At 50.7% G+C, this 18,978-nt stretch overlaps 7 protein-coding genes across 7 annotated transcripts; all 7 read left to right on the forward strand.

Moving 5' to 3' along the window:
- Window positions 1-277: 277 nt before the first annotated feature.
- Window positions 278-1,303, forward strand: GIQ15_01229 (dihydrodipicolinate synthetase family protein; the record flags this gene model as incomplete). Its single annotated transcript, XM_033548646.1, has 1 exon — window positions 278-1,303. One exon carries the CDS (start codon window positions 278-280, stop codon window positions 1,301-1,303), a length of 1,026 nt encoding a protein of 341 aa, XP_033409597.1.
- A 497-nt stretch (window positions 1,304-1,800) lies between these two features.
- On the forward strand, window positions 1,801-3,122 carry GIQ15_01230 (oxidoreductase; the record flags this gene model as incomplete). Its single annotated transcript, XM_033548647.1, has 5 exons — window positions 1,801-1,875; window positions 1,932-1,959; window positions 2,012-2,071; window positions 2,126-2,167; window positions 2,215-3,122. The coding sequence occupies 5 exons, from the start codon at window positions 1,801-1,803 to the stop codon at window positions 3,120-3,122; spliced, it is 1,113 nt and encodes a 370-aa protein (XP_033409598.1).
- A 463-nt stretch (window positions 3,123-3,585) lies between these two features.
- On the forward strand, window positions 3,586-5,859 carry GIQ15_01231 (F-box and WD40 domain-containing protein; the record flags this gene model as incomplete). The annotated part of the gene is made up of 3 exons (XM_033548648.1): window positions 3,586-4,402; window positions 4,468-4,813; window positions 4,875-5,859. The coding sequence occupies 3 exons, from the start codon at window positions 3,586-3,588 to the stop codon at window positions 5,857-5,859; spliced, it is 2,148 nt and encodes a 715-aa protein (XP_033409599.1).
- Window positions 5,860-6,603: 744 nt separating this feature from the next.
- GIQ15_01232 (oxidoreductase) lies at window positions 6,604-7,770 on the forward strand (the record flags this gene model as incomplete). Its single annotated transcript, XM_033548649.1, has 1 exon — window positions 6,604-7,770. One exon carries the CDS (start codon window positions 6,604-6,606, stop codon window positions 7,768-7,770), a length of 1,167 nt encoding a protein of 388 aa, XP_033409600.1.
- A 1,970-nt stretch (window positions 7,771-9,740) lies between these two features.
- Window positions 9,741-10,477, forward strand: GIQ15_01233 (EB1 protein; the record flags this gene model as incomplete). Its single annotated transcript, XM_033548650.1, has 3 exons — window positions 9,741-9,807; window positions 9,872-10,350; window positions 10,421-10,477. The coding sequence occupies 3 exons, from the start codon at window positions 9,741-9,743 to the stop codon at window positions 10,475-10,477; spliced, it is 603 nt and encodes a 200-aa protein (XP_033409601.1).
- Window positions 10,478-11,870: 1,393 nt separating this feature from the next.
- On the forward strand, window positions 11,871-13,601 carry GIQ15_01234 (A-agglutinin anchorage subunit; the record flags this gene model as incomplete). Its single annotated transcript, XM_033548651.1, has 1 exon — window positions 11,871-13,601. One exon carries the CDS (start codon window positions 11,871-11,873, stop codon window positions 13,599-13,601), a length of 1,731 nt encoding a protein of 576 aa, XP_033409602.1.
- Window positions 13,602-16,807: 3,206 nt separating this feature from the next.
- On the forward strand, window positions 16,808-18,608 carry GIQ15_01235 (uncharacterized protein; the record flags this gene model as incomplete). The annotated part of the gene is made up of 2 exons (XM_033548652.1): window positions 16,808-16,918; window positions 16,989-18,608. The coding sequence occupies 2 exons, from the start codon at window positions 16,808-16,810 to the stop codon at window positions 18,606-18,608; spliced, it is 1,731 nt and encodes a 576-aa protein (XP_033409603.1).
- Window positions 18,609-18,978: the final 370 nt, after the last annotated feature.

Consider the following 18,978-nt stretch of genomic DNA (forward strand, 5'->3'; position numbering starts at 1 on the left):
ACACAGGACTTCAAAGGCCGACTTTGCACTCAGTGTATATATCGATGGTATTACATGCTATCCTTATGTAAGAGCTACTAATATCTATCTCTTAACATGTTGACTAGGAACCGGGATAGTGCCGGCGGGTTTCGGAGTTTATCGCGGCCCCTCTCCAACCTGGACAGGAATGCATGATATCATAACTATCAGGCAAGGCATTGACCGTGGATATAACACAATTTCCCGGCCTTTCGGTTTAGAACAAGCATCACCATTTATCTATTGATCGTTAAAGATGGCACAACCACCAGCCAGCCATGTGCGGACACCCCTCCTGCCCGGCGTATATGTGCCTACCATGACATTCTTCGATCCCGCCACTGAAGATCTTGACATCCCAACCATCCGTACGCATGCAGTACGATTAGCCAAAGCCGGTGTAGCCGGGCTAATCACAATGGGCTCAAACGGTGAAGCCGTCCATCTGTCCAGAGCAGAGCGTGCTCTTGTCACACAGCATACTCGCTCAGCCCTCGACGAAGCGGGATTCAAACATACCCCAGTCATATCCGGTGCTACAGACCAAGGCGTTCGAGGCACCATTGAAATATGTCGGGAAGCAGCAGATGCAGGGGCGGAATATATCCTGTTGATTTCACCCAGCTACTACCGCGCCGCGATGGGAGATCAGAATACCCTATTCGAATACTTCACAAAGGTGGCCGATGGATCGCCCTTACCTATCATACTGTATAATTTCCCCGGGGTTGTTTCTGGGATTGATATGGATTCGGACTTCATCATTCGCCTGTCACAGCATCCCAATATCATTGGGACCAAATTCACCTGTGGCAGCACGGGGAAGCTGTGTCGTGTTGCCTCTGCCATGAATGCAATTACCCCAGTCTCGCCATTGGCGAAGGGGCCAGCAGAAACCACTGCTACATCTCTAATGTCCCCTCCATACTACGCCTTTGGAGGCTATGCGGATTTCGCCCTTCAGACCCTTGTATCTGGAGGTTCTGGTATTGTGGCCGGGGGAGCCAATGTGCTGCCTCGCCTGTGCGTGGAGGTCTTCAACCTCTGGAGCCAAGGGCAGCTGGCAGAGGCTATGGAGATGCAGAAGATCCTTAGTGATGGAGACTGGATCATGTCCAAGTATACGATACCTGGTACAAAGAGTGCGATCCAGGCCTGCTACGGGTATGGCGGGTATCCCAGGGCGCCTATGCCTCGTCTAACGGAGGCTCAGGAGAAAGAAGTTGCAGACAAGATCAAGCCGGCGATGGTGATTGAGACGAAGCTCAAGGATGTCGCATAGAGGTCGTCTCATTAGATATATACCTACCACCAGTATAGTATTAGTATAGTATGCCGTATTGGGCATTGATATAATATTGCAGATCAAGACTATAGATCGAGTCTATGAACGTGTAGACAATTTGATCACCGATTGTATTATCTGAGCAACTCATCCTCTCCATACTCGCAACCTATCTGATTGAATCTGGGATAAACGGTGGAGAAACGGTGGAGCTGCATGCAACTATACCGACAATCCATCCCGTTCTCCCACCGGCAACACAGTGCATTCAATCGGATACGACATAGCAAGGCAGAGACCCGCTCAGTGCAAAAATCGTGAAGTTATCGGGGACAACTCGCCGTCGCGTACACCATATATGACAGCATCTCCCGTATATTCGTACTTTTTCGTCGCGCGACAGAGAAACCACACAATTCTGACTTGAAAGTGACATCTGTCGATCTCGCGTATAACAGGAAGCATAAAGATATTATCCATCGAGTTACTTCAAGATGCCTACCAGAGACGAAGCTGAGGGATTCCAGGTTGATAGTGCCGAAACGCATACTCAATTCCACAAGCGCCACGTTAGTATTCGCTTTTCCCACAGATGCATGGTCAATTACTGATGTCATTGATGTAGTATAAATTAAAACCCTTTGAGGAATATGGTGAGACAGTTTGCTGTCATAGAAGAGTAGATGAAGAAACTGACGGATAAAGACGTCGACGTCCAGGTAGAAGCTTGCGGTATCTGTGGAAGTGATATCCATACCATCACAGGTAACATACCATTACTCTTAACCCATTTGACGTGCAACTAAAAGTGAAACATAGGTGGATGGGGGCCTAAACTCTTCCCCCTATGTGTCGGACACGGTACGCTCCTCGCATAGGTTCTAAACTACGGAGTACTGACTGTATAGAAATCGTGGGCACTGCCATCCGCGTCGGCCCCAAAGTCACTCTGGTCAAGGAAGGCCAGCGAGTCGGCGTGGGAGCGCAGGTCTTCTCCTGCGGCACCTGCAAGCAATGCAAGAACGACAACGAGACGTACTGCCCCAACATCGTGATGGACACCTACGGCTCGAAGTGGCCAGACTCCGGCATCGTCAGCCAGGGGGGATACGGCTCCCACGTCCGCGTACACGAACACTGGGTCTTCCCCATCCCTGAGAAGCTCGAGACAAGCGCCGCCGCCCCCATGCTATGCGCAGGCATCACCGCTTATTCCCCCCTAGTGCGCAACGGCTGCGGGCCAGGCAAGAAGGTCGGGATCGTGGGGCTGGGAGGAATCGGCCACTTTGGCGTCATGTTCGCGAAGGCGCTGGGAGCAGAGACCTGGGCCATCTCCCGTACGCGTGCTAAGGAAGCCGATGCCCTCAAGCTCGGCGCAGACGGGTTCATAGCAACGGCAGAGGAAGGTTGGGAGAAACGCCACAGGTTCTCGTTCGATCTGATTATCAACTGCGCGAACTCGTCCAAGAACTTTGCTCTAGACAAGTATCTGTCCATGCTGGACGTCCATGCGAGATGGGTCAGTGTTGGCCTGCCCGAGGAAGACGGCCCGTCCATCAAGGCACAGAGCTTCATGGCCAACGGCGTGCTGATGGGGGCTAGCCATCTGGGGAGCCGCAGGGAGATGCTGGAGATGCTGCAGCTGGCCGCCGACAAGGGGCTGCAGAGCTGGGTTGAGGAAGTGCAGATTGGCGAGACAGGGCTGAAGGATGCTGTGATCAGGATGAAAGGGGGCGACGTCCGCTACAGATTCACCCTGACGGGCTACGACAGCGTCTTTGGGCCGTACAGACAGACCGCCCATCCAGCACTGTAGATAGAAGAAGAAGGCAAATACGGAGTAGAAAATCTCGCCTCCGTCATCAGATATTGACTTCGCTAGTCCTCGACTTTTCGGCCTGTGGGTTAAAACTTCCCCTGAATCGTCCACTTTTTCCCCGGAAACCTTTGCATCTTGGCGATCGGCGTGAAAACTCGACTTTTTTCTCTGGTTCCATAGTTAGGAAAAGTCACTTCACCCTTTCTCTGTCCACCTTTTATTCTCAATTATTCATTTTAATCATTTATCATTTATACGGAGTATTTATATTTATATTTATTGCGCGGATAGCTCTTGTATACCTTTAATAACCCTGCGCCTGGAGTTCTATCCACTGTTAAGGGGCCCGATCTGACACATCCGCCCAACTGTCCCACGCATCGCATATTTTCATCTGGGCTTTTTTCCTGCGTCTGAAAACTCTTGCCTGCAATATCGGCTATAGACGTTTCGTTTCATCATGTCGTCCTGCAACTCGAGTTCCAATCCTGGCCGTCGACGATCGACCCTTCGCTCCAGGGTGCGGCCGCTCACTTCGGCTGGCGAACACTTCGGCCATGAAGGCGGACGAGTCCATACTGGTATATGGGTCCCGCATCAAGATGGAACGTACAGAGAAGCGGTCTCGCCCTTCTCCCATGAGCAGCACGCAGCCACGCAGACTGTCGACATGCCGCCGTTGCCCAGCGCCGTCATCGAGACCGACGAGCCCGTCCGTACGGCGGCCTCTCCACGGTCGAAGCATCGCCATAGCAAGAGTTTCTCCAGCATTCTCCATGGCGCCAACGAGCTCAAGACAATCACACGGTCTCTGTCGATAAGCATTCGAAACAAGGGGAAGCGTGCGGCGCACGTACCTGGAGAACTGTCGACTTTGGAACATCAGGGACACGACGAGTCCAAGGCAGGCTGGTTTCGAAGCCATAGGCTGCCACGCCGGCGGTCTCTCGGCGGCATGAGCAACCTGAATCGATTCTATCCGCCGGTGTCGAGCCCGCCGATACCGTCAAACTTCAAGGAACTCGCAGACGCACAGAACGAGGTGTTTGGCGGTGCAGCTGCCCGTGCGGCGGCGGCTGCTGCTACTGCTGCGGCGCAAAACGAGCTTGCAAGGGCAGAGAAATTTGCACCAAATAAGGCAGATGACGAAGGGATGGAGATTTTTGAGCTCTCCAACAGGCTTGACGTCTCGCTTTCGTTGGACTCGGAGAGCGGAATCGGTATCAACATTCGAGACACCGACGACAACTCAAAAGATCTGGATTGCATTCGCAAAGGTTAGTAACTTGTGATGCTGCATAAAAAGGAAAAAGGGGAGGGGATAGAACTAACGTTTCAATAGACCCTGTTTCATTGCCTGCAGAACTCATGGCGCATATATTATCCTTCCTCGATGCTGATTCACTAAAGAATTGTGAGCTAGTCTCGCACGCATGGAACCTGCATGCGTCCTCTAGCAATGTTTGGAGGGAGGTCTTCTACCGTGAATACCGTGCTGGCCGAAATGTCACCAGGACCCCCGGTAGCCCAACAAGGGCGATGGGCTTAGGACGAAAGAAGCCCGACCAGGACTGGAAGAAGGTGTACAAAGTCCGACACACCTTGGAGAACCGCTGGAAGTCTGGAAAGGCTGCTGCAATTTACTTGCATGGTCACCAAGACAGCGTGTACTGTGTTCAGTTTGATGAGTATGTTTCCCTCACCTTATATCTAGAGAATCCCGCCCCCGTTTACTGACCCCTGGTCCAGGAACAAAATTATAACTGGCTCTCGTGATCGTACCATCCGTGTATGGGACGCACACTACCCGTGGCCGTGTTTGAAAGTCATCGGTGCGCATCAGGCTACATCCGACAGTGCCGTGCCTGTCACACCATGGCCCATCACTCCGCCAGCAGATTCGACCGGCAGCTCCCCGTTCATCAGCATATGCCCACCCGTAGCCTCCACAGCTGATCTCGTCTCACAGCACCAGCAGACTGGAGAATACCACAATGCTTCAATCCTCTGTCTCCAGTTTGACGAGAAGATCATGGTGACTGGCTCTTCTGACGCTACCTGCATTGTCTGGGATATGCAAGATGATTATCGCCCAATTCGCCGCATGAAGTGGCATCAGGCCGGTGTCCTCGACGTCTGCTTCGACGACAAACACATCGTCTCTTGCTCCAAGGACACCACCATCTGCGTCTGGGACCGTGAGACAGGCCAGCTAATCAAGCGTCTTCTCGGCCACCGCGGCCCCGTCAACGCAGTTCAACTCCGCGGCGATCTAGTCGTTTCCGCCAGCGGCGACGGTATCGCAAAATTATGGAACATCACATCCGGTCTCTGCATTAAAGAATTCGCCAGCAAAGACCGAGGGCTAGCATGCGTTGAATTCAGTGAGGATGCACGCACCATCCTCGCCGGCGGGAATGATCAGGTTATATACCAATTTGACGCTAATACCGGAGAGCTGGTCAAGGAATTAGAAGGCCACTCCGGCCTAGTCAGATCTCTGCACATGGACAACGCCAACGGCCGTGTTGTCAGCGGCAGCTACGACATGAGCGTCAAGGTATTTGACGCTAAGGCCGGAAAACTCAGCATCGATCTCCCAGGCTGGACCACGAGCTGGATGCTGAGTGCCAAATCAGATTATAGAAGAATAGTTGCAACCAGTCAAGATGCTAGGGCTGTGATTATGGATTTCGGTTATGGTTTAGACGGAATAGACTCGCTCGAGGGCTGAAAGAGAGGAGTTATTATTTTTTTTAATTGATAAAACGTTGCTCCTTGCGCTGGTGTTTGGGACAAAATGAACTTCTAGAAATAATTGTGCGTTATTTGACATCTTTTGTTATGTTTCTTTTGGTATAATTTGCCTGTTCTGCATCTCCTTGGTTATTAGTTTCTATATTTCTAGATATCCGGTGCCCTTTTTTGATAGTTTTGCGAATTCTATTTGGCTTTAGTAATTGATATTCACACATTTTCACCAACAGATCCTTTTAAGAAGCTGAAGCCCCTACCTTAATATGTAACTGCTTGACTAAAAATGGCACAAGGATCTAATTCTCTATACGAAGTCCGTTGATGAGTCTGAACTGGGCCAACGTCATCGAGCAAGGATTATGCGTGAACTATATATATTCTTCGAACAGTCTCGTCCTAAACCTATTATTAGCGGACCCAAAACTTGTCAAAATAAACATGTGTCTTGATCTTTCGGCTACCATGGCTCGTTATTGGCTTCATCTCTCTAGCATCCATGAGGACACCCTGGTGTTACATCTTCCAACGACCTGGACGACATATGCCAAGTGAGCAGGCAACACCATTACCATTAAACATGACAGATGACACCTGAGGGAACGAGTCTTTAAGGAGAACTATTTATCTCTCGATATACGGTCGATTCAATGGGACGGCTATCTACTATACCCAACAATACCTGGTTATCTACCTTTTTAAGAATATCATAACAAGGCCAAACATGGCTTCCAAGGCGGCATCAACTTCCATCCCTAGAACTATGCGAGCCTGGACGCATCGCCAGGCGGGTTCGCCCTCAAGAGTTCTCTCAATGACAGAGAATGTCCCTATACCCACACTTCCAACAGATACCTCGGTCCTCGTGCGCGTATCCTATGTTGCTACTCATCCAGGAATGCTCATCCTAATGCATTTTGTCCCATCATGGTTGCGCCGTATGCCAGCCATCCCCGAGACAGACTTCTCCGGTGTAATTGTCAGTTGTGGCAAGAATGTCCCCGGCTCCTCTACTACTGGAGGTGAATGTGAGCCTGGAGTACGCGACTTCCGGCCAGGCACATCAGTCTTTGGCTCTATGCCAGTGATGCCTCACCTTCGCAGCGGACAAGGGGCGCTGGCCGAGTACATTGCCATCGAATCGGCGGCTATTGCACGGAAACCTACCAATATATCATTCGAAGAAGCTGCAGCCCTAGGCGTTTCGGCACATACGGCGACGGTCCTAGTTGAGGCGGCAGAAGTGCCCAAGGACGCCAAAATTCTCATCAACGCTCCCTGCGGTGGTGTAGGCCATTTTGCAACCCAGCTCCTCCGTCACCGAAATCCCACTGCACGAATCATAGGAATCTGCTCTGGTCATAACCACGAACTTGCAGTACGGCTAGGCTGCGACGACACCATCGATCATACCGCATTCCCTAACGCCGAGGGCCAAACACTCACCGATTATCTTTCGGCCAAATATGGGAATGAGCAAGAACAGTTTGATATCATATTCGACGCTTACGGGAGTCAAGACCTCTGGACTTCCTCCGCCAAATATCTCAAGCCAGGGCGCGATCATCCCTATGTCAACGTCGGCCCAAAACAGGGGGTTTCCATCTCTGAAGTACCCGGGTTCCTATGTAAAGTGATCAAAAACTCGACATTACCCACATGGTTAGGCGGAGTACCTAGGCCGTATAAGCAGATATCTGCCTTTACAAACACAGAAGCTCTTGAGAAATGCAGGGATTTGGCCCAAAGGGGAGAGTTCAAGACGCATGTGGGAGAGAAGTTGAATTTTGAGCATGCATTAGGTGCATATGAGACGATGGCGAGCGGCCATGCACGGGGGAAAGTGGTTGTGAAAATCTGGGAGCCGGAACGATCTGATGGAGCAGCTTAGCTCACGCTGGTATCAACGATGATCAATAGATATAATGTTTTGTCATACGGCCGGCTTCCGTCTCTGTGATATTGGCAATTTTGAAGCACGTACTCCGTAGGGTATCAATCAAAGGCATATGGAGATAACTCTGCCCTGCGAAGGCAGAACCTCTGGCTATCTGAGCAATGCTTTTTGAACAGTCAATAGATTGCCAAAGACTCGGTAAATGGTTTGTGGGCCCCTAGGGATAATTTATTCACTAGTCAGCTAGTTAGTTAGTAACTAGTTAAATCCTTTAGCAGGATTTGACGATGGCGGGCTTGATGCTTGATTATATGTTTATTACCCAGTAGCAGTCAGAAGGCCACTGCTTGCCGGTTGGTGCTTAACTTGATACTCTGTTTGGTGCACACTCCTCCTGAATACAATACTTGATGGCAGTCTAGGGATATCTCCAGAGCTGAAATGCTGTGATGCCATTGCCATTTGCGCTGTAGATGTAGCATGCGGCTGGATATCTGTATTCTTTGGTACGGGAAGATAAATCTCCTAGGAACCTGCGTCTTTCCTCTTACCTTTTGTGTTCCATGCTTATTGCGTGATGCTCCAAGCAAGGTCAAGACATCTGGGGTTGTTTAGGCGACACTGTCACTCCCAACTGGGCATTGTATCGATACTGCGGATGGTAGACGGCGGCTAGTACACAGTGGCGATCACTTTTCCATGGTTCTCGCTCACCCTTGAACCATGGAACAGTATCCAGGGCTATAAATATTGTAGATACCAAGTGAGTAGAGAAGTTGTACCAAGTGCGTAGAGGATATTGGGGTGAATAAAAGGAGGCGGAACGGATAATTGGATGTTGCAGAGTGAATAAGGCCACTGGAATATTCACTACTCTCGGAGATAAATGGCCCCTTTATAGAAATATAGCATAATCCTAGTTAAATGTAAATTATAAGCGGATGTGTGTTGTAAACGAGACCTGCGAGGCCTTCCCCAGGAAAAGTACGAACGGCTGACAGGTTTTGGTAGGGGTTTTCCGCATGGCCAAAAAAACCCTTGAGAACCGACTGGCAAACTCCTTTTTCTCTATCAAATCAACATAGCCAATTTATCTCCAGGCCAGAACTCAACACACCCAGGCCTTGACTCGTGCCCGCATCCTCCAGCAGGCGTACACCACAGGTATCTCCCGTCCTCTGCCCTCTACATGTTCTATTATCATCGCAGCTAACCCCCACCACGGAAATACAGAAGATTCAGACCCCGTACCCGGGAAACCTAAAACAAAACATATCCTCCTCCTGTCGACCTGGACGACCAAATACCGCCGTGATGAGTGAATCAAGGTACGAGGATACCATCTCCCTGGTGACACTGTCCGGCTTTCGCTCGGCGACTTTGCTATGGACTTGAAATGGCAGCCGTTGCCCCGCCATGCAGGACGCGTCAATGCGATAACTCCCCCTGCCAGATCGCCCCTATGACGGATATCTAGAGATATAACGATGGTGACGATGATACTGACAGCTGCTGGTGGAAACGGACAGACAAGAGCTGCTGCAATGGGTTAACAACCTGCTGCAGTTGAACGTGACGAAGGTCGAACAATGCGGAACCGGGTATGCTTGACGCCCTCCTCCCAACGCCCTCCTCTGTTGACTGCGCCTTTCCTCGTCCATCTATTCGCCGGAGATATACACAGACATCTATACTCCCAGTCAACGGCCTCCTATCCCCTCCTCCCCGCAAACCGGCGATTCTGACCACCTTTTGTCCCTATAACAAAACTCTGGAAGGGACTCGTGTGGTTTGCCGGAAGATGCTCTTGTCTTTTTGGGAAGGATATACTGACAGCTGCTGCGAATCCCCGTGTTAGTGCTGCGTTCTGCCAAATTCTTGATTCGATTTATAGTAAGCGTTGCCTCCTCAAAAGACACACACATAGGACTGCCAACTGACTGCAAAAAACAGTGGATATGCCGATGTCGAGAGTAAAGTTCAACGTCAACACCGAATACGCCTATGTGAACAACTTTAAGATTTTACAGAGTATGTTCCTACACCTCTGACTCTTCTGAGTTCCAAAAGGCTGATACGTCCGCTTTCTACAAAGATGCCGTTGCGCGCCACCAGATCGACCGTCCGGTCCCCGTCCAGGCTTTGATTAAGTGCCGCATGCAGGACAACTTGGAGTTTTTGCAGTGGATAAAAAAGTATTGGGACCAGTACTATCCCGGCGGTGAATACGATGCCGTTGCACGACGAAAGGGATCCGGAGCCCCTCCACCAGCTGGAGCAGCACGCTCGGGAACATCGTCCGCAACGGGAACACGACGGGGCGGAACGACGCCTACGAGCACCGGTGCCGGCAGACCGCGAGTTGGCGGCGGCGGGAACACTCTGGCACTGACCCAGGAGCTGAACGCGCAGAAGGAAGCCATCGCCGGTCTCGAGAAGGAGCGGGATTTCTACTTTGCGAAGCTGCGGGATATCGAGCTGTTGCTGCAGCAGGCCGTCGAGGCTGACCCTGAGTTGGAGAAGGAAGAAGATTCGTTGGTTAAGCATATCCAGGCTATCCTGTACTCCACAGAGGTATGAACCATGTCTTATCCCGGTCTGACATTTCTGAAGACAAGAGCATTGTTTATTAACTCGACACTAGGAGGGCTTCGAGATCCCAGACGGCGAGGCAGGAGGTGAGGACTTGGAGACTTTCTAAACATGCACATGATCATTACCCCTGTCTATTAAAAAGGCTGCTTGCGGCCTCCGTAGCATCTTGCCAGACTGATAATACACCTTCTCTTACCTACTCTTTACTATCTTCGTCTCTTAGTTCTTCTTGTTCTTCTTGTTGCTCCTACACCTTCTCGATTGTAGATATTACATAAGCCATAAACTTACATAAGCGAGAAGATATATCTTGGCATCCGTATCAGGACTAGCTCCAGGTACCAAAGTCCGTGCTGGCCAATCAGGTGACCTCAGTGTTTGATTGCGATTCTTGGCGTTTCCTTGGCGGACGTAGTTCCCGATCGGGAAGCGCGCACGACATGAAAGCCAGCCTCCGCCCTTGCATCGCGATGTGTCTGGACAAGCGACGTCTTTGCACACCTCGAAGCCCTCGCGAAGCCCTCTCGGACAGCTGGGAGACCCCCGATGGCGTCGCAGCCGCTGACGACGAGACACATCCAAGGACGCTGAACGCTGAACGCTGACAGGTAAGAAGCTGTGGCTCGCGGTTGGGGTGTGTTCGTTCATTGTCTCCCATCCTGCACGCGGGTTGGCTGGCCATCTCGACCTATGCGAGTAGAAGACAGCCACAAAACTCCCCATACCCTCTCCTCTCGACATCGCTCCCCAGCTCATCCTTCAATGTGTTCACGGAGTATAGACGCTGTTGGCTGACCGGGTGCTCTCCTCCCCTTGTCCAGGTCCTCGCCTTTCTCGCCCCCCGTTGCTCCAGGTATTTACACGCTCGACGACTGCCATCCAACCAACCCAGTGCCCAATTTAACGCAAAATCCTTTCTCTCAAATGATAGCTATCTTAGCCCTGTCTGTTGGCCCGATGACCAACTTCCGTTCCTTTCGACTTTTCTCTCGCCTTGCCATGGACTAGCAGGCGACTTTCGACACAGCTCATGACATACACAACTACCCAACACACTCGTTCTTTACCCTCACAGCGATTGACGTCCGCTCTCCTGACGATCCTCTCATTACTTGAACCATCGACACACGCGCTCTCTGTTACATATATTGCTAGAAGCATTTAATCTGCGATTTTCCTTTTCCCGCGTCCCAGCAGCCGTTCTCTACGTTGTTCGTTCGTTTCTTCAACTATTACACTCCGGTAGCTCGAAAGGACGTTGATTCCGTTTACACCGGGCTTTATCTATCGGGATTCCACCTTTGATACTGCGCACATCGCCTTTGATCTCTGGCTCGATTTCATTATTATCATTCGACCCTCTTGCAGGCCTGTATCTGTTTGTGTGTGTCAGGAGTGAATGCAGCGAAGCTCTGCAGAAAATTATTCCATTTTGTGATATTTCTTTGGATCGATCGCGTAGATCCTTTTGTATCTGAGATACCACCTACATGCCCAGAATGGGCCACCATATTGATAGGAGGATACACTCGAAGGGTGGACAGCAGATGGAGGGCATGCTAGGAAGGGGGAGCGTCGGGGAGCTACTGAATGAGAATCATGAGTTGATCCCCAAGCGCGCGGTACCACCAACCACTACCGTGGTACTTACGGTCATCGAGGCTGTCCTGCCAAATGGATCTACAGCAGCCCAGTTTACCGTTCCTACTCTGCCGGCAACCGTCTCACACTCACGTCTGGGCGTAGTCACAATTCCTGCGGGGTCCATGTCCCCGATAATCGTGTCCTCCTTGCCTCCTCCGCAGACCAAAGTCCCAGCTACATCTGCCCACCTTTCTCCAACGAACAGCCCAGTTAGTGTTTCACAACCTCCTCCCAGCCAGCCTTCCAAGCCGTCCACGAACGTGTCTCTCCCATCCAGCCAGAATTCTCTGCCATCAAGTCAAAATTCCCTACCGTCCACCAACAATTCCCTACCATCAACAAACAATTCTCTTCCATCTAGCCATCCATCTCAGCCGTCGACCGACATCTCTACTCCATCTACCGTACCTGCTACTCCCTCAGCTTCCACCTCTGTCCTTCCCGCTCCATCTTCTAAAAGTTCTATATCTTCCAACACCGAATCTAGCGCGGTGAGCTCGGCGCCAGCGTCTTCGATATCATCGACTGCACAATCATCATTACCAACTACCACATCGGGCTCTATACCTTCTAGCAGCCAGATATCCTCCACTACCTCATCTCTTTCCACATCCCTTTCAAGCAGTAGCACAAACCTCTCATCCTCATCGTCATCATCTACCTCTTTATCATCTATATCATCAACGTCGACAAGCTCTACATCAGGATATATTCCTGGAGGGGGTGGAGGAGCAACAGGAGAACCACCGGTACCCACTCAAACCAACGGTAACACTCCCAAAGCCTCATCTAGCGATGATGTTCCCAAGATTGTCGGCGGTGTTCTTGGAGGTGTAGGCGCAATTGCTCTGGCTATTATATTATTACTTCTCCTGCGCCGTATAAGGAAACGCAAGGCGGTCCGAGAGAGTCACCTCACAAGCAAAATAGTAAGCTCTGGGGCTTCAGCCGGTCGAAACACATTCTCAACTAGCGATACCAGCCAGCTTTCTGGGTCTGTTCTTGGTGGAGCTACTCGTGTTTTCGACAGATTCAGAAATTCAAGCAGCTCGATGGCAGCGGAAGCAGCACCAGCCCAGCGTGGATTCCAGAAAATAGGAGGCAGAAAACTTACTTCCGTCCTAGAAACCGGCGGTGATGGCTACGACGATAAGTTTGGAACCGATGAAAAGCGTCTCATCGCTTCCCCTGAACGCGCGGGTTTTGGGAAAGAGACGGGCTCCAGGTCTGCTGCTGCTGCAGGCGGGGACAGCTCTTTCGGGGCTGGGCTGCACAAGGAGCTAGGGTTAGGACAACAGCTATCACGATCCCCTCCTACTTCAGCAATGGCAATGGACCGACCTCTTTCTGACGAGAGCACTTACTCCGAACGCGTTGCATTCCGCCCTTCGCCTGCTCGGACACCCGTAGCCACCCCGATTGAATCTGCCATGCGTGGAGGAATATCCACCACGCCACAGAGCGGCATAGTCGCTCCATCAGAGCCTCTCCCATCAATTATACCGCCGTCTGTCAGAGACGGAATCGGTCGAAGTTTGGCAGCTGCTGATGGAAGCCGTGCAAGTAGATTCACGGAAGGCGTTTGAGAGGCACAGGTTCCGCTTTTCTTCCTCAACGCATGGAAAATTCATGATTATGTTCTTATTATTTGCCCGTTAATCCTTGCATTACATCTTACCCCTTGCATACCTATTACCTCCCGTCACCGTTTCTACATATAACAAGTCCTACCCTTATTTAATATTTTTTTGCGGTGTTTCTAGTGGTTTTGAAGAATTCTTTTTATTTTTCTTTTGAAAAGCTTAGCACAAAATTAATATACACCTCCCTTTCAGCAGGATCAATCCATTTAAGATTTTTCCCGTTTGTCAACCTAGAGTCTCCAATACTGGAACTTTTTTCCTCTGCTCCTTTTTCATTTCTTTATCTTCTTCCTTGGAAATATCAAGGTTAGGTTACTCGGCGGGGATCCTGAGGTCGTTGACATTTTTCTTTGTTTGAAAGATCCGGATACCTTTTACTTCGTGTGTTCGTGGATGTGTTTGATATTTATTACTCGGCGTCGACGTACTGTCGTCCGTCCTAACGATGTGGAATGGTTCGTTGGAACTATACCGCTGAAGCTAGCTGGTTCATGTACATGAAATGAAGCCTTCAGTAAGGTTGATATTCTATCTGCCTTCCTCTATTACTCTCCTACTATATAGACTGCAGTTTTATCACCCACTATTATATATCCTATATGGAGGCATACTTCATCTCAAGCTATTTATGTTCAAAATCTCCTACGCGTCTACAATGAGGGCGGGCAAAGGACTTCACTGCCTAAATCACCATACTTAAAGAATGATTAACTGTTTTTTTTTTTTATTTTCGGTTTGCCTGTCCCTAGCTAGCCACTGGGATGCCGATAACCAAGTATAAACCTGAAAATATACGGACTCCCTCGTAGACAACACGGTAAAGGCCCAAAACGTTATTCACATAAAGCGAAGGTGATGTTATATAGCAACTGGCTCCGAGAGGGCCGATATGTCACGACATGGACGAGTATTTATTTCTACATGTTCGTTCCAGTATTAGCCAACAAACAGCTTCAAAAGTATACATATTCAGGATATAGATGTCAGCTTACGCCGCAAGCAGTGCAGTTACAGCTTCCACTGCTACAGGTGCAGTCCTTTGGGCCAGTGCAGCCACAGTTGGTAGATCCGCATCCGCAACCCATTGTGATGATGTTCAGTGTAGAAGTGTTGTAGCTTATAGTGCGTTTTCCAGTCTTGACTTTGAATTAACTTGAGCAGAAAAGTTTTAATGAAGAAGAGAAAACAAGCCTGAAGGCTCTGGGGGAAGTTGGACTTTAAATAAGGACGCCAACGTCATGGGAAACAGGAAGGTAAGGAGGTGATGTCATATCGGCCTCTGGATGAAGTGCCACAACTTAATGCTGTGTATTTAAAGGCGAGTCACTGGCTTCTGTGACATCTAGCTTTAATCATATATTCTCGTGGGAAGTTTGTTCTGTAGGTTAAACATATGGTACTTGGGCGGTAGTTATACTTGGAACCGGGTTGAAGTATATCGACAACATCAAGATTATCCTCCCGCTGTTAGAGTTGCTGGATAAGCTGGACAACTTGTAAGGTTCTAGGAAACGTTTATATCTTCTCGTATTCTCCGCCATGATAGAGCCGCAAGCTCTATGGCAGTTGTATAACGCTTCGAGGCATATTTGCATCCCATATCTTTAAGAGAAGGAATATAGTTGGCTAGTTTGGAATGGATAGAGCAGAATATAGTCTTACATTCTAAAGCGTGACTATATTGTTGTATCTGCGTTAATTTCTTGATTTGTCGATAGTTGGTGATATACCCCTGCATTCATACCTGCTTGAGAGTAACAGATGCTGCATGCATAACTAGCCCGTTTCTCTGCGAATCCTTCAATCAGGGTATATTCCGAGACATATAGGCTGTTTCAGAGGGAAATGCCTCAGATGTCGATACGAGGATAAATGTTGTATGCTTCCAACATCGGCTTCACCCGCGTCGATTCTATCAGGGACCTGCCGGAAGCCAGGGATGGACGCTAAACAACCTGGAGATACCCAGGAACAGGTAGCCAGAGATGTAAGAGGTATTCTCCGCAGCATCCCTGTTTGAGATACGATATAGCATGGACAGCTGGAGCCTCGAAATCAGCAGTCTGGTATAAGCAAGTCGCATGAACATGTCGGAGACAGCTGAGCAGAGGATGTTACCCAAGCCATACGCCGTGCAACGGGGATGGCTTCTTCTCGTCTTCCTTTTCCTCCGAACACTGTGTTACGCCTCAAGCTGGTCGGTTGAGGCCAATCAGCCAGGCCGAAGGGGCGATCATCGTGATGGCAAAAGGGAGGCGAGCGCGCAGTGAACACAGCTAAGAACAACGCCAATAGAAGCAGCGATATAGACAGTGGTATAATATAACCTCCAGCCAATAGCCAGTAGAGGGAGACTGTAGATGTTGACGGGAGTGCCCCTTGACTATAGAAGCACGAGAGTGGATGGAGTTTTGCAGGGCGGAAGTACCTCCAGGCTCCACGGCTGCGACAAAGTGACTTCGTCCTCACCTCGTCCTCATCCTCTTCGTTCCATCTCATCCTCACCTTCGACCTCGCCTGTGGACGGCGTACAGAGAATAGACGGAGTTTCTCTCCTTGCGTCGTTTATATCGCTAATCCTTCGTCGTCGCTCTTTTTCCCTCCTCCAGCTTTCCTTTCTCCTCGTATCTGTTTTTGCCCCTTCTTTTTAGACCTGAGGCCTTCGTCCTGCGATCCACGGCCGCGAAGCACCGCTGAAACGACGGTTCAGCTATCTTCTCGAGAACGGGCCGAGCCGCGGTCCGTCTGATACAGGCTACGTTTTCAATAAACAGGAATTATAATCATGGCTGTGTGGAATTGAAGTTGGCACCGAGCTGCAAAGTTGTATACACAAGGACAACAAACGCCCAACAAGAACACCAACCGCCCACGACCACCACCACTCCTCCGTTTTATCAAGAGTACGGCCGTTGATATACTGCTGCTGCGAGTACCCGTCCGGCGCAGTCCTCGATCGCGTCCCTGCTCCTGTCGTCCCCGCGCATACCGTGGCCCCCGTGGAACCATCCGTGGATGGCCTGTCCTCTTTCCTCGACGTCTGGATAAAGAGCGTTATTGTGAGAGGAGCCGGCATTGCGGCGGCTGCAGATAGCTAGGGACGATTTTGGGCTGCTTCGAGGACGAGACGAGCGCGCGCGCTGGCTGGCATGGCGGGAATTGCTGCTGCAGAACCCGCGGATGCCTCGATTCAACATGACACGATCACTGCCAACAATGGCCCTCACAACTCTTACGACCATCCTTCGATAACACACGATGTACGTGACATTCGGCTGTTAACTCGTCTAATAGAAGGCTTTTTTTTCTTTCCTTACTAACATACTGTAGAATCTCCGCGGTCCATCGAAAACACGCCATTCCACGGACTCCCCTCCACAAGCACGGCTTGCACGACACAATCCGGTGAACGGAGCTACGTTGTCTCGGACGTCCTCTGCTGCAGGCTCTGGACGGGGTCATGTAAATGACACCAACTATCTGGCTCCTAACGCGGGACGCAAGGAGAACAGCCTCAGCCGCACCCACAGCGAAGCAGATAGCTTGTTGGACCTCTACAACCGCGATTCCGGTAACCGCAGCGTCTCAAGCGTCCTAGATGCCTCAGAGAGAAAGGAAGACAAGCCGTTCTACCAAATCGAGGCTGAAGACCCCGAGCATGCCCAGTGGATACACCGCGACAAGCTTGCGAGGATCGAGAGCGAGGAACTGCAGCAGTTTGGTATCCGTCTGCCTGCATCGTTTACCGGTAGCAAGAGAGGTCGGGGCCGTAGCAACGACTCTCACAACGGGACTAATGGGGTTACGCCGGAACAGAACGAGCAGTGGCCTACTCTCACGGAGGAAGAGGCAGAAAAACAGCACAAGCGAGTTATCTCGGCTGATACAAAGGGTGATGAGGCCATACCTTTGGAAGCTGACGAAGATGAGATGATGACATTCGATCCACGGCGTCCGGAGGAGATAGCAGCGGACCAGGACGAGTATGACGGCGTATATAGGCTGCCCGGGCTACGGAAGAGCTCGTCTCGGATCCCCGTCCTGGCATCAAGCCATCATCCCATACCGCAGGAGCATCTCGAACGCGGCGTCCCACTGCCTCGCACACGGAACAATACCCTCGACAGCGGTAACGAAGACAGCATCGTCTACCCCAAAACTCGCCGACCAAGCGAATCTGCCTTCCGCGATCGAGAAACAACCCCAGACTCTGACATAAAACCAGATATCACCACCCAGGACAGCAACAACACCGGCACCTCTCACCCTTCCCCATCTAAAGCAAAAACGCCTTCCAAGGCAGCACCAACAGGCCGGAAATCATCTCAACCACCCAACAACCGTAAAACTTCTGTAAGCCAGAAGCCCAAGACCCCGAACAGCAACCACACCGGCAGCAGCACCAACAGCACTCCCAATGCCCGCCCAGGCACACGGTCAGGCGAGAACCGACCTCAAAGCGGCGCCAGTGCGGCAATCAACAGGCCCGATAGCGACCCCCCATGGCTGGCAACCATGTATAAACCGGACCCGCGCCTCCCTCCCGACCAACAAGTCATACCAACCCACGCCAAACGCATGCAGCAAGAACAGTGGGAGCGCGAGGGTAAAGTCCCAGCCATTTACGGCCGTGATTTCTCCCCTCTCACCGTCCAGACGTACGATAGCAACGGGTCGGCCGTCAAGCCTCTCCCTGAGCCTAACCTAGCGCAAGAACAAGACAATCAACAGACACAGCCGCTGGAAGCGCTATCACCGACAAAACCACCTTCCACAAGAGTCAAGAGTCCTGATCCCGCCAATGGGTATAAGACCGTCCCCAGCGCGCAGTCGGCAGCGTCAGCCCAAGCCAAACTGAACTCGACCTCGAACTCGGCTCGTCCTCGGCCGGTGGAAGTGGAAGATCCGCATATAAAGGACAAGAGTTGCGGATGCTGCATTGTCATGTAGTCTGCCCTCTTGACTCTGTGCCTTGGCTAAATTTCGATGATCATGCTTTCTTTTTTTATATTGACTTAATCTTTCCTCTCGTTCCAGTTTCCCCCAGATTACATTACTACTTACCTAGTCACCCCCTTTCTACCTAAGCGTTTGAGCCATATATTCCCCCTTCCCTTCCCTCACACCAGGTTCAACTTCCAGCAGCTCCAGCTCAAACATTTCCCTTTCACCCTTATGCATCCTCTACCCCTCTCCCTCCCTGCCTACTTCTTTCCTATTTTCTTGATAAAAGTGACTGGTGATTGGCGATTTAGCTGCTCTAGTTTTGCTTTTGCCTTTGCCTTTTTACTTACCCCCAAGAACGGATTGGAGCTTCCTG

The sequence above is a fragment of the Arthroderma uncinatum genome (assembly GCF_011692745.1).
Source record: "Arthroderma uncinatum strain CBS 119779 chromosome Unknown scaffold1, whole genome shotgun sequence".
Lineage (NCBI taxonomy): Eukaryota > Fungi > Ascomycota > Eurotiomycetes > Onygenales > Arthrodermataceae > Arthroderma > Arthroderma uncinatum.